General features: G+C 32.6%; 1 protein-coding gene across 1 annotated transcript; it reads left to right on the forward strand.

The window, feature by feature from the left end:
- Positions 1–1,738: 1,738 nt before the first annotated feature.
- LOC144844431 (inactive tyrosine-protein kinase transmembrane receptor ROR1-like) lies at positions 1,739–13,241 on the forward strand. Its single transcript, XM_078701336.1, has 9 exons — positions 1,739–2,147; positions 3,337–3,370; positions 3,985–4,274; positions 4,621–4,642; positions 5,353–5,759; positions 6,216–6,310; positions 7,704–7,848; positions 8,711–8,889; positions 9,413–13,241. The coding sequence occupies exons 1-9, from the start codon at positions 1,805–1,807 to the stop codon at positions 10,535–10,537; spliced, it is 2,640 nt and encodes an 879-aa protein (XP_078557462.1). The 5' UTR covers positions 1,739–1,804; the 3' UTR covers positions 10,538–13,241.
- Positions 13,242–13,353: the final 112 nt, after the last annotated feature.

The following is a 13,353-nucleotide window of genomic DNA, read 5'->3' on the forward strand; positions in this document are numbered from 1 at the left end:
AATTATTTGGCAAAGAAATTACTGTGTACAAAAACTAAATCTTTAAAATTATTTGGCAAATAAATTACTGTGTACAAATGTTTTTGGTTATCATTTATTACTAAATATGGATGATGAATAAAGTGAATCTTAACTATTCATGTATGAGACTGCAAGCATGAGTTAATCTTTTCATCAGACATGTACACAAACTTTACCCCAGGCCTACTTTGTTTGTACAGATAGACTGGTAGCATGTATACTGGATAACTTACAAAAGAAGAAATCCCCAAGGAAAAGAAATTACCAAATGCTATTGAGCCCCTTAAGCTTATTCACACAACATCACACAACCCTTGGGTCAAAGTGCTAGAAGATATAGTTCTATTAAAGATTGGAATGGTTTTACAATATAAAGCAATTTATTATAAGGTTATGGTATAGAGATAGATACTCATATTGTTAATTTGATTTCATCCTTACAGAAATGTTGTATTAAAATAATACAACTTAATTGTAACCTTATTCCCCAAGTTGATCATGTTATCAGAAAGGCCTGGCGTAGTGTAATTTGCAGTTACAGTTACTCCACACACCAAACATGTACTCTAACGATATAAGTAATTCTCTTCTGAAACCTCTAGAATTTATCAAACCTATGATTTCTTGCGCCTCTTGGGCCCAGCAGACAACTGGCCTCCTACCAAAATGTTTTGTAATCCTGTTTAACATTAATGTAACAAACAATATTTACATTGAATCAAATCTCATAGTGACTTGTACCCTTAAATCAAGACAAATCAAGTTTTAATACACCCTTGTCTTCTTCAGTTATTCTTTAAAGATGTATTGTCCCTTTGACTAATTTAAAAAAAAATAAAAAAATAAAGATTTTGAAAAAAAGTGGGTCATTTTGAAGTATCATAATAGTTAATAACTTTCACCAAAAATTAGTCGAAAAAAAAATCATTTAACTGAAATACAGAGGTTTTTTTTGTTCAAAAAATAACTTTGACTTCCAGTCAAAGTTTTCGATCAAAACATATCTCATATGGAACGCGCTTGTTTTGGCTACACTGTATGCATAATCATAAAACTTCCTCGAGATCTGTGTGAAAACACCTTCTCTACTGTGATAAGTTGTAAACAATCCTAATTAGCACAATGCATAATGCATACTCGTGGTTTGAAATCTTTGTTTACTTTCGCTCGCAACGATTTTCCAGACGAAATGTAATCAAATTAATTTACCTGTTAATTACGTAAACTTGTTGTTTTGGCTCGAATTTTCAACTTAAAGTGAATAACTTTAAAATATTAAATAAAAATATTTTGACCTTCATTTTTTGTGTTTCAAGGGACAATACATCTTTAAATTGTACGTATGTTTTTGCACATGTTGGCTCTGAGGCTTAACAGATGCAGTACTATCTTTATTTGGCCAGGACAATATGTAATCCAGACTCTTCATGTACAGAATTGATGTTTATATGGTATATGATAATCATACATTTTTAATTTTTTATAACCAAAGAACCTTGTCTTAAGAAATTATGCTAGTAATTTAAGAACAAACAAATTCAACATTAACAAAACTTGTTGTTTTATCAACAAATCTCTGTACTCTTTTTGAACTCGTTTGGGTAAGTCCAATCACTAACATGCATACAGTAAATCTCTTTTGCATTATTCAACATTCAAATCAAACAGTTATTATTGCTGTTTTACGCATTATGTTATGTTTTTTCTTTTCAGTACTGAAGCACGCTGTGAGTCATACCAAGGAGATGTATGTGCACTTCAATTTATACAAACAACCGTGTTTATGAAAGCCAACACAATACAGCAGGAAATTGAGAGAAATCTTCAAGAAGCGTTTGCTAAGATCAATGACTTGTCCATGGTGTCTTCATCGTGCCGACAGAAAATCATGCACGCAATGTGTCTCGACGCGTTCCCGCTGTGTACTCAACAAGCCTCTAATAAATACACAGTACATAAACTATGTTTCAATGACTGCATGCAACTGGAAAGAGACATCTGCTCCAATTTGTATGTTTACGCCGATGAGCAACATGATGATATTCTGTCAGTAATGCTACCTGTATGCTCAGAGCTGCCATTTTCTGGATCAGTTCAGGGTAACCTGTGTCAGCCTGTTCTAACAAGTAAGGATATGACATAGATCATTTCATAATACGGAGGAACCCCTCCTTTGGGAGACTCCTATTAAAGGTACACTTTCCTATGGTATGAGCAAAGGCCAAAATATCCAACCCCTATTCAGAGGACACCATTATTAAGGGGACACTTTTTATTCTTGCCATTTGCTTGGTTGATTACATATCACATGGCTGGTAACTGTTTGAAAACAAACCTGTAGTTTTCGCTGTCTACAACGGCTCTAATCTGCACAAAATTACTTTTTTAATGGCCTATGGTTGACCTTAAGGTCAACAATGGTCATTCAAATAACCGTTATTTTGCATTGCAGTTAAAAGTTGGACAGTGGTAACCAAACCGATTACTGTTTTTAACAATTATTTTTAAAAAATGACATTTAACTAGTTAATTTGAAGTCCCATTTCTGCTGCCAAGAAATTAAGGGTCATTTATTCACACAGTTAATAATCAGTTATTTGCAGAAGCAGGCTGATAGAATAGTGGAGTCTAACTTGGATCAGGAAATATCGTGTGCAATGACATTATGATCCACGTTCTAACATTTCAAATAACTGAAATTATAGCTGTATTCTTCCTGTCCAGACATATTGGTGTTTTCAAATTTATATCACGTTACAATTAATTCGGAACTTGCAAATACCACTAGTGGCATTCTCATCGTGTGAAAATATCACGCTGTCAATCAATGTTGTCTATATACACAGTGATCTATGACAGATCGTTATTATGTTTTGCGAGCGGAAGCCACTTTTAATTAAATATGCTACTTTAAAAACTGAATTAAACTCTACCCGTGTATTTGAATAGTTGATTTAAAGCTCTGTCTACACTCTCAAACTTTATGTGACAAAAAATGTGATGTGCCCATATATGGACATGATGATGTCATATCACTACCATATTTGGCCACATCACACTTTTTTTGTCAAACTAGTTTGATAGTGTAGACAGAGCTTATCAAACATTCTTCTTGCTACAGTGGAGCCCCTATTAAGGGTACACCTTTGGGAGCCAATAAAGTGTCCATTTAATAGGTGTATCAAGGAATTGGTGTTAAAACATAAAAGTGAATAGGGATGTCCCAAAGGCTCGTTTTGTATTTAAAAAATAATTTTATGATATCCATATATGGAACATTTAATACCTTTTTTTATTGAATTTTTATTTTCACAGATGTAACTAATGAGTGGAGACCACCAATAGATGAGTAAGTGATGTAATATTTTAATAAAACCTTTTAAAAAAAGAGTTATTCACATAAAAATTCCTCCCCCTATTTTGGGCAAAATTTAAAGATGGATTTAGAATTAATAATTGTCTTTAAACACCTCACTATTTTCATAATAAATAAATAGAAAGTTTATTTTTGTTTTTCCTTATTTTTTGATGTTGATGTTTGCCTACTCCGACATAATTGTACTTTATACAATTGAGAATACAGAGAATAGAAATACTAAGGTGGGCTCGAACTCAAGACCTTTAGATCACTAGCTTGGCACTCATACTTGTAGACCACCGAGCTTGCACTAATAACTAGATTCGAGCCAAGGAACTCATTCGTTAAAGCGTGGTTCCCACTAGAGATGCAACGCAACGATGTACGCGCAATGCAAGTGAGTTGACTAATGAAAAGCCATTGTTCGAATAATCCATCACTTGTGATTGGTCAAATCACTTACATTGCGTTATCTCCTTGCGGTGCGTTGTTAGTGGGAACCAAGCTTTAGTTATCCGCACTTGTTTACTGTTGTTTTTTATTCACTTCTTCAAATTTAAAATGTATTAATTTATGCATCGTTGATTTTGATTTATTTTGATTAGGAAGTACATTCATACTGTACACAATATGGAAAATACCACATTGAACGCTAATGATAAAGCCACTATGAAGTGTGCTATACAGGGCAATCCACAACCCTACTATCAGTGGTACAAAAACGATGCACCGATTGAACCACAGGCTGCTAAACGCATCAAGATACAGAAGTTTGAGTGGGGTTCAAGACTGACCATTAGAAATGTAGAAACAACTGACATTGGCTATTATCGCTGTGATGCTACGAATTCAGTTGGAAAACGGTCAGTTACAGGAATACTCTACGTTAAAATTGGTAAGTTTTCTTGTTCTGAAAAATGATGATATAGCCATGTAGTGTAGGCCATGTTGTAGGGAATTTTAAAATTTATCATAAATTTAAGTCAACAATGACACTTGACACACGTAAGCAGATACAAGTGGGGCCTAGTCGCTCCCCCTAAATTATGGAAATTACAATGCAAAAGATTGGACATTAGGCTAAGTTTAGATCTTAATTTTACCATTTTTAGGCCCTCTGTTTCCCTATTTCAAAATGATGACACAACAGACAATTGCCTATATAACTGTTTAAGCATTTAATAAATTTTATGTAAATATTCTTCAACTCATCTGATTCATTTATTTTGTTTTGTTTACAGCTCCATACAAGCCAGATGTTGGGTAAGTGTTTTCATATTTATTTAGTATCGACTGTATTATAACATACTTTTATCACACCTTCATTTGTGTTTGAATGCATTTCAAATTTTATTCAGTAAAGCTAATGTACACTTGCACAAATATTTAGTATTCTTTTATACAATATATGAAAATTAAATATTACAATGGGTACCATAAATCTTCTAATTGTAACCCTGGGTTATTATTCTTTGATTGTTTTTTAGGGTAGGTTACTATTAGAAGAGGGGTTACTATTAGAAGGGGGGTTACTATTAGAGTAATGGGTTACTATTACTAATCTTAAATTAGGCACCTGAAAATAGTAACCCACCCCCAACTTTTCCGGTCAGCAACTCATAGCAAAATAATAAAACAGTACGAATAAACAAATTTGGTTGAACTCTAACTTTATTTTATAAACTCAAAAACACTCAATCCTCCCCAACTCCCGAGATCAACATGCATTATCTCCTTATTTTCAAAATACGGCGGCATCGTAAGTTTTTGTGACTCTAATAGTAACCCCCATGGGTTACTATTAGAGTAGTGGGTACATTTAATATTAACAGTCTGGCAAAAATAGATATCAAAATAGCCCCAAGTTCTACTCTTGGGATCCACCCATGGTGAAATGGTGCAATTTTGGAAATCGCTGAATCCCATGATTTTAATCAATATTTCTTATTATTATTAATTTTTTATTTCTTTAGAAAACCAGATTATGGTATGTGCCAGGTGTACAACGGAGCAATGTGTTCTAAGATCCTGACTAATAGGACTGTGTTTATTGGTGGAGGGCATACATTGACAGACATAGACAGTAGCTTGACTGCTGCATTTTCCTTTCTCTTCCGAAGTAAAGATTTAAGTCCTGATTGTTCCAACCACGTCATTCCATCTCTTTGTCATTACACATTCCCATATTGCGATGAGAATGGTCAACCACGAAAAATCTGTCGAGATGAATGTGAAATGCTTGAGAAAGTAACATGCCGGCAAGAATATGCTATTGCGCAATCGGAATTGATACCACAATGTAAATTGTTACCAGTTGCCGGATCTAAAGAAAGTGCAAACTGCATTCGAATTGGGATTCCTCATGTTAAAGTGATTCGAAGTAAGAAAACAGATTAGTAATTTGCAATTACAGTGGAAATCCACCCTTGGTGCACACCTATTCAGGTGACACCGCTATTTAAGGGACAAGAATACTTTCCTGTGAAACGAACTCTAGGGGACATTTTGTTGGTCTCAAAGGTGTCCCTTAGTATAGGTTCTACTGTATTGAATGTTTATTATACAGTCTATTTCGTGCCTGCTTACCTGGATAAACCAACAATATAGCCTCTCTCTCCGTAGAGAGGATACAATTTACGAAAAAAGAAAAATCCATATATATAAAATAGAATGCATATATGGATTTCCCAAAACATTCTTTTTTGTAATTTTAATTATTTCATACTCAATTTCAAATCGATTTTCTTCAAATTTAATATTCAAAATTGTTCTTTTCTTTTTTCTTTCATTTTTCTGGATGTAAATTAAAGAAATAAATATTTATGTCTTTTCTTAGATGATACATGTTATAACAATAGTGGTGAGAACTACTTGGGTCGAATGAATAAAACAAAATCTGGGCTGGTATGTGCTCCGTGGAATACAAACTTGGTGAGTAAAAAAAGTTATACACCAGCATAGATTGACTTTAAAGCATTTTTTCTGCCTTGCTTCAGTCTGTTTATACTGTCATAGTCCTAAGTGACGGGTATTTCAAGTTATACGAAAAGAGTAATTTGCATAGAATTATTCAGGTGTATTACCGTATATAAGATTTGCTGAGAAATTTAGTAAACACACCTCACATCAACCTTATAGACAAGGGAGGTGTCACACCTCAGCAATAATACAGATTGACAGTTGGTACCAATACGTAACTGTCTGACCACCATTTGTAGACCAAGCCATGTATACACATCAATGTTTATGTACGATTTGGATTGTAATTGGTAAAGTCCAAGTCCACGAAGAAGGGACCCTGTATACTTTTAATTGGGTTCTCCTGTAGCCATATATTTATGTTCAATTTAGGCGTGACATATACATTGTGTGGAAGCTTATTGTGCTTGATCCCTATTATTGTTTATTTTGTCCTCCATATAAAAATAAAAGAGTGGGATTTTAGATTGTAGGTTCAGATAATCAGCTATCAATCACAGGGTCAGGCGTTATTTTGTTCTCGACCCCAATCCATATATTTATTTTGTCCTCCCTTATATAATTAACAGTGTGGAGTGAGCTTTGTGAGATTAAGATGCTTGGCTATCAATCCCTGTATCATGGGTCCAAATCCAAGACCAAAGCACTCCACTTAAAGATGTATTGTCCCCCAAAAACATGAAAAATGAAGATTAATTAAATCAGACTTTGAATATCTTATTTTGTAGTTTTAATAAAGTTAAAAAAAAACGAAAACAAATAATGTTTTCACTTGTAAAATGACCAAATAAATGGTTAAATTCAACAAAAAATCCATTGGCTGGCAGCCAATTTGACCATTTTTTGCTTTAAATTACATTTTTTCAGGTAAATACATTTTTTTTAGATCCAATTTTTGGTCAAAGTGGATAACTATTACGTTACATTAAAATGGAATATTCAAAAAAAATTTTTTAAAGAATTATTTTTTCAGGGGGACAATACATCTTTAATAAGAACCACAAGGTTTAAACTAGAGCATATATGTACTTTATGTTTGTTCTGTGTATAGAATTTTTACATATATATTGAGAGAGTGAACAATTCACTATTGGCAATCATAACAATATTTGTTTAAATAAAATAATAATAAAAACAAGTGGAACATTGACTGACCAATCTCATTTCATTTTCAACTGTAGTCATCATCATTCAGTTTACTTTTAATTCGGAAACGGACGTCCATCAATTGCATAAATAAGTTTAAATAAAAAATGCAGACACACACAAAAAAGATCAGATCATCTCAGGATCTCCATCATTTTATTATGTTTCTAGTGTTAACATTTTTTATTATTTTGTACAGCAAGTACCACGTTTAAGTCCAGGGAAGTACCCAGAACTGGCTGGAGGTCATAACTATTGTCGTAACCCTGGTAGGCAACTGGCAGGACCATGGTGCTATCCTGTTAACAAAAATTATCAAGAACTATGTGATGTTCCAAAATGTTGTAAGTTCTTAAAATTATAAATAAATGTTAGCAGGACTTCTAAGTATGATGATGATCAGAGACAAGAACTGAATTTTTGAATTTTTCCCCTGATGTATTACTCTTCTGTGTGGGCTTCCACATAACAGGCTTGCCTTTGGTGGAGTTCCATCTTTCTTTTTACATTATTATTTGTTGTTAATAAATATAAAAAAAAAAAAAAAAGAGAAAATACAGAACTTTTTATTAATTTCATAAAATTTAATATAAAAGAATAAATGATGAAATGATGAAATTTTTTTAAATATATATATTTCAAATTAAATTATACCTACCTTATCAAGTACCTTATTAATTTACATTTTGTAATAGTTTATGAAAGAAAGAAAATAAATGTTTATGTTGAACTTGAGATATACATAGAGATTGAAACATTTTGGGCCAAATTGTAGAAATTATAACTCAAAAAATTTGGAAGTATTAGATGTCGGAATCAGAAAAATGTTTAGGTCATCACAAGAATAGTTAACTCACCACAATAACGGACACCGGGCTTGTCTAATTTGTCTGGTGTTTCAGAAATACTGGTATTGCGAATGTGTTTTTAATGGTAACAAATAATTTGGGACCTTTTGGACTTCAAGAAAAGTAAAAAATAGGGAAGTTTCCAGTTTTCAGAGAGTCCGGCTTTGGGAGAGTCAGTTGTATCTGATAATTTGTACACAACTGAATTATTGACTGCACAATGTTACTTTTGAATGAAAAACAAAAATATCTTTTTGGCTTTGTTATTATTATGGCTTTTGTTTTGGTTGGATAAATATAAAGAAATATATATGTTTCATAATTCAAAATTTTAAACATTTAAAACTTTTTTCTTTAGTTTTACCATATACAGGTTCAACTAGTGAGAGTCACATACTTTACATATTGATACCAGCTATTGCATTGATACTGCTAATTGTAATCTGTATGTGTATATGTTTCTGTATGAGACAGTCAAGATTGTTACAGACGGACCACAATGCAGTTGAAGCTGTTGCCATGCAACAAAAACCTTCTGTAAGTAATTCATAAAAGAGAAACAAACATAATGCATGAGCAAAAAATTAATTTAAAAGAGTATTATGGTTGTAGTTGATATCTCCAAATTTAGTTTGATATCTATTCTAAAATTGTCAACATTTATTTTGTTATGGCTATGTAGTAGTAGTCTCTTCAGGACCCAACGTGTCCCCTTAATAATGTTATTTTCTAAATAGGGGTTTACATTAGTGTAAAAACATGCATTTAAGGAGACACTTTCCTATGAATCAAACAATGGCAGCATGATACACACAGAGGGCACCCTTATTAGGACACTTTTCTCAAGAAATGAGCAATATATGTTTTAACACTACAGCCAACCGCTATTCAGGAGACACCCCTATTAGGAAACTTTCCTCAAGAAAATGGCAATATATGTTTTAACACTACAGCCAACCGCTATTCAGGGGACACCCAATAAAGGGGAAGGTTTGTGCCTTCTTAATAGAGGTTCTACTGTATTTAAACTTTAATTTAAATTTTATCATATTGCTTTCAGGTACGTGAATTTCCTCGAGCCGCTGTCAAATTTCATGAAGTGCTTGGTCAAGGTACGTTTGGAAATGTATTTCGCGGTGACCTGATTGGATACGAGCACCAGTACAGTGTCACGCCTGTTGCTTTGAAAACACTGAAACCAAACACGACCCCAAAAATGCAGGAGGATTTTTACCATGAAGCTGAAGTCATGGCGTCTCTTAAGCATCCAAATATAATATCACTTTTGGGAGTGGTGATGCGAGGTCAGCCAATGTCAATGGTGTTTGAGTATGTCAACCAAGGTGATCTTCGAGAATTCCTTAGTCGACATTCACCCAATTCTGATGTTGGATTCGGAAGTGCAGATGATGATACGTTGTCTTCCTTAGATCAAGCCGACTTTCTTAAAATGGCCATCCAGATATCTGCTGGCATGGACTATTTATCAAATTTAAGATTTGTACATAGAGACTTAGCTACACGTAATTGCCTTGTTGGGGACAATTTGACAATTAAAATTGCAGATTTTGGTCTGTCAAGAGATATATATTCTACAGATTATTATCACATGCAGGGTCAAGTTTTATTACCAATTAGATGGATGTCTCCAGAAGCTATTCTTTATGGTAGATTCTCTACAGAAAGTGATGTGTGGGCATTTGGAGTTGTTTTATGGGAAGTTTACAATTATGGCTTACAGCCGTTCTTTGGTTACACAAATCAAGAGGTCATTGAAATGGTACGAACACGTCATATCTTGCCTTGTCCGAGCGGTTGCCCTCCGCATGTATATGCCCTCATGACCGAGTGCTGGCAAGAGGTGCCTATACGTCGGCCATCTTTTAAAGCCATTTATACAAAGTTACGATCTTGGGACGGCATGCCGACTGCAAATCATAACGGTACGCATCTGTATACAACGGAGAACGACGTAAGTACTGCGCCGTTACTTGGGCCCGCATCGCCTATACAATCGCACCACAGTTCAAGCTCAAAGAGTCACTGTTCGGCTTACAAGCCACAACCAATGAAAGTAACCCTGAACAATGAAAAAGCAATGTCAGAGAGTTCTGTTGCATCTTCATCGAAAACTCGTTCGACTGGAACAGCCAAAGTAGACCCAACGGAACAAACCGATGTTTGACCAAAACTAAATAGTAGCTATTGTATTGTTATGTAATAAGATACGTAACACATTGTAAGAATAGTATTGTAAGATATGTAAAAACAGAGAACACATTTAGGGTTTGTATATTGCGAGAATATTGAATATCGTACTGTAGAAGGTTAAATAAGAGAACTATTATAGACTTAGATGCTACACTCAAGATTTGGAGTAGTTATTGAAGCTATCATAACATAGAATGGTTTGTGAGCATGTGCATGTGCTTTGTAGCCTTGGTAATCTCATTGTGCAATTCAAAAGCCCCTATTATCTTTGCGTGTATTCCATTTTTTAGTTTATACCCAAAACCCATTAGATCAGACATTAACTAACCTACAAACAGGGTAGCCCAGTTGAGAATCTAGCAATTTATAATATAGAAGTCTACTGAAATATAAAGTTTTAAAAATCAAATTTATGTAATTGTTTTTAAAACTATATAATAAATGCCATTGTTTTTATTTTATCTAGAATATACTACACTACATTTTCAACCTAATGTGATTAAGAGTTTCCTAATAATGTGCAGAAATGTAAAGTAATAGGTTATAGCGACCACAAATATAGTTACTGCAGACATGTGTATAAACAGTGAATTGGCAATGCAGAGACCACGTACCAATGTCCATGTATAGTTTTACTTAAGTATTATTCTATCGTAAAACCTGGAAGATGTGAAATTATATCTTTTCTTCTCTAAAGTATTGTCTGCCAAAGAACACCTTGATATACTTAGTAATCCATCAAGATGGTAAGAATGACATAAGAGATAAATAATTAACCACACCACCAATGGCATTCCCACCACATTAATTAAACACACACATATACATCCCACCACATAGATTACTTGTGTATTTGCCATGCAAACCTTTAAACAGTCTTGTATAATAATGTTAAATAAGGGTTAAAGGGATAACAATATTTTAAGATAGTTTTTCATTATATTAAAGGTTTTTTTTTAAGGAATGAATTTTAATATATAAAGTACATTGCCTTATTTTAAGTTGTATTATTTACATAAGAGGTGCAATGGATATGTTATTGTATATATGTACTGTTAAAACAACATATAAAGTATTGTTTTTGTTTTTTAACCTTAATTTAAGGTTAAATTTGATTTTTCTATTTATTACAATCCCACCAATATCTTGATATAATAAATAATTTTTAAATACAAAACAGTATTTTTTTAAAGATTTTTTTACAATTATTTGTCATTTTAAACAGAATCTCAAAGATTCATTCCCACTTATTGTGTATAACATTAACATTTATATGCATTACCCTATTATTGCAATTTGTTCTGTGCCGATCAATTTGAAATATGCATTATTATTAAATTAGAACAAATGGTAAATCAATTATTTTAAGAACAAAGTCCAGATATAGATGTTAAAGTTAAAAAATGTACTGTCAAGTTTGTTAATAACAAGGCAAGTATCAGTATAAGATTGATTCCCACTAGAACGCAATACAACGAGGTACACGCAACACAAATTGGCCAATCACAAGCATTAAATCATCTGAAGTATGTTTTGTCCTAAAGGTGTTCCCTTAACAGGGGTTCAAATGATATTATAACTGAAATTAGCAAAACATAACCAAGATACAATATTTAAAAGCAACAAGGAAAAAAAACTTAGACATTCCATTTAAAATATTAATTTGAAGTGTTGGCTTCTAATACCACATGGTATAACTTACAATATTTATTCAATTCCAAATTATTTATCATTGTTGTGAAATCTAATGGAGTAAGGTACACAATTATATTTTACAGATTTAGGTTAAGTTTGAGGACGATAATAATACCTTTACCTTTGCATCCTAGTGGGAACCAAGTATTTATTTTTATTAAATTAAATATTTATAATGTGTCTTTGCCTTTGTTGATTACTTTACTAACTTTTATTATCGGCAAAAAATGTTCCAAAATTTACATTAATTTAGTAGGTCTGTTTTTAGATAATGAAAGAATACAATTCTTGATAATTATAGATTTTTATTGAAAATAATGAGTATTTCTATTCAACTATATTTGCGATAAAAATTTCATTTAAATATTATAATTGTCTATATGAAATATATACAGTAAACTATTTGACTGCTTTAACCAGATGTGATTTTATGAAAACATTGATTTATCAAAGACAAAATTAATTGAATTCTTTGTATGCATTTTTTAAGAGTTGTTAAAATGTCAAGATATATATTCATGGCGATATGAAATTGCATCAATTTAAAGTTAATGTTATAATAAATGTAAAATTAAGATTAAGTTATACGATAGGAATTTAGGTAACTTTTACATTTTGGTGTGTTTGGTAATACTATGGGTAACCCAAAAAGAGATACATCTATTAAAGAGACATTAAAGATCTCTAATTGAAGGCTAGATGAACTATACCTATGGAGACGGAGACCTATACAAAACAGACACTATTAAAGGAATACACTAGTAGAAGAGTTATGCAATTAAAGGGACATCCTACAAGGATCCTATCCAATTAGTGGGACATGCTATGGAACATCATAATAAGAAAACATCCTATTAAAGGGGCCTCCTATTAAAGTGATATAATGGAATATATTATTATATTAAAGGTACAGTCTATTAAAGCAGTTTACTATTAAGGGACATTATGGATATCTTATTATAGGGACACCGTTTTAAAGATTATTAAACATTAAAGGACTAGGTTATTAAAGATAACCCTAAATGCCCCTCCTAAAGCATTCCTTTGTAATGTCAACTGCATCAATCAAAACAAAATATGTACTTGTTTTATTCT

The sequence above is a fragment of the Antedon bifida genome, chromosome 6 (assembly GCF_963402885.1).
Source record: "Antedon bifida chromosome 6, ecAntBifi1.1, whole genome shotgun sequence".
NCBI classification, from domain to species: domain Eukaryota; kingdom Metazoa; phylum Echinodermata; class Crinoidea; order Comatulida; family Antedonidae; genus Antedon; species Antedon bifida.

Coding starts and splice junctions, on each gene's coding strand:
- LOC144844431 (XM_078701336.1), top strand. CDS start 1,805: ATGAAAGCCAACACAATACAGCAGGAAATTGAGAGAAATCTTCAAGAA. Junction 3,371..3,984: donor TGGAGACCACCAATAGATGA/GTAAGTGATGTA, acceptor TATTTTGATTAG/GAAGTACATTCATACTGTAC. Junction 5,760..6,215: donor TCATGTTAAAGTGATTCGAA/GTAAGAAAACAG, acceptor GTCTTTTCTTAG/ATGATACATGTTATAACAAT.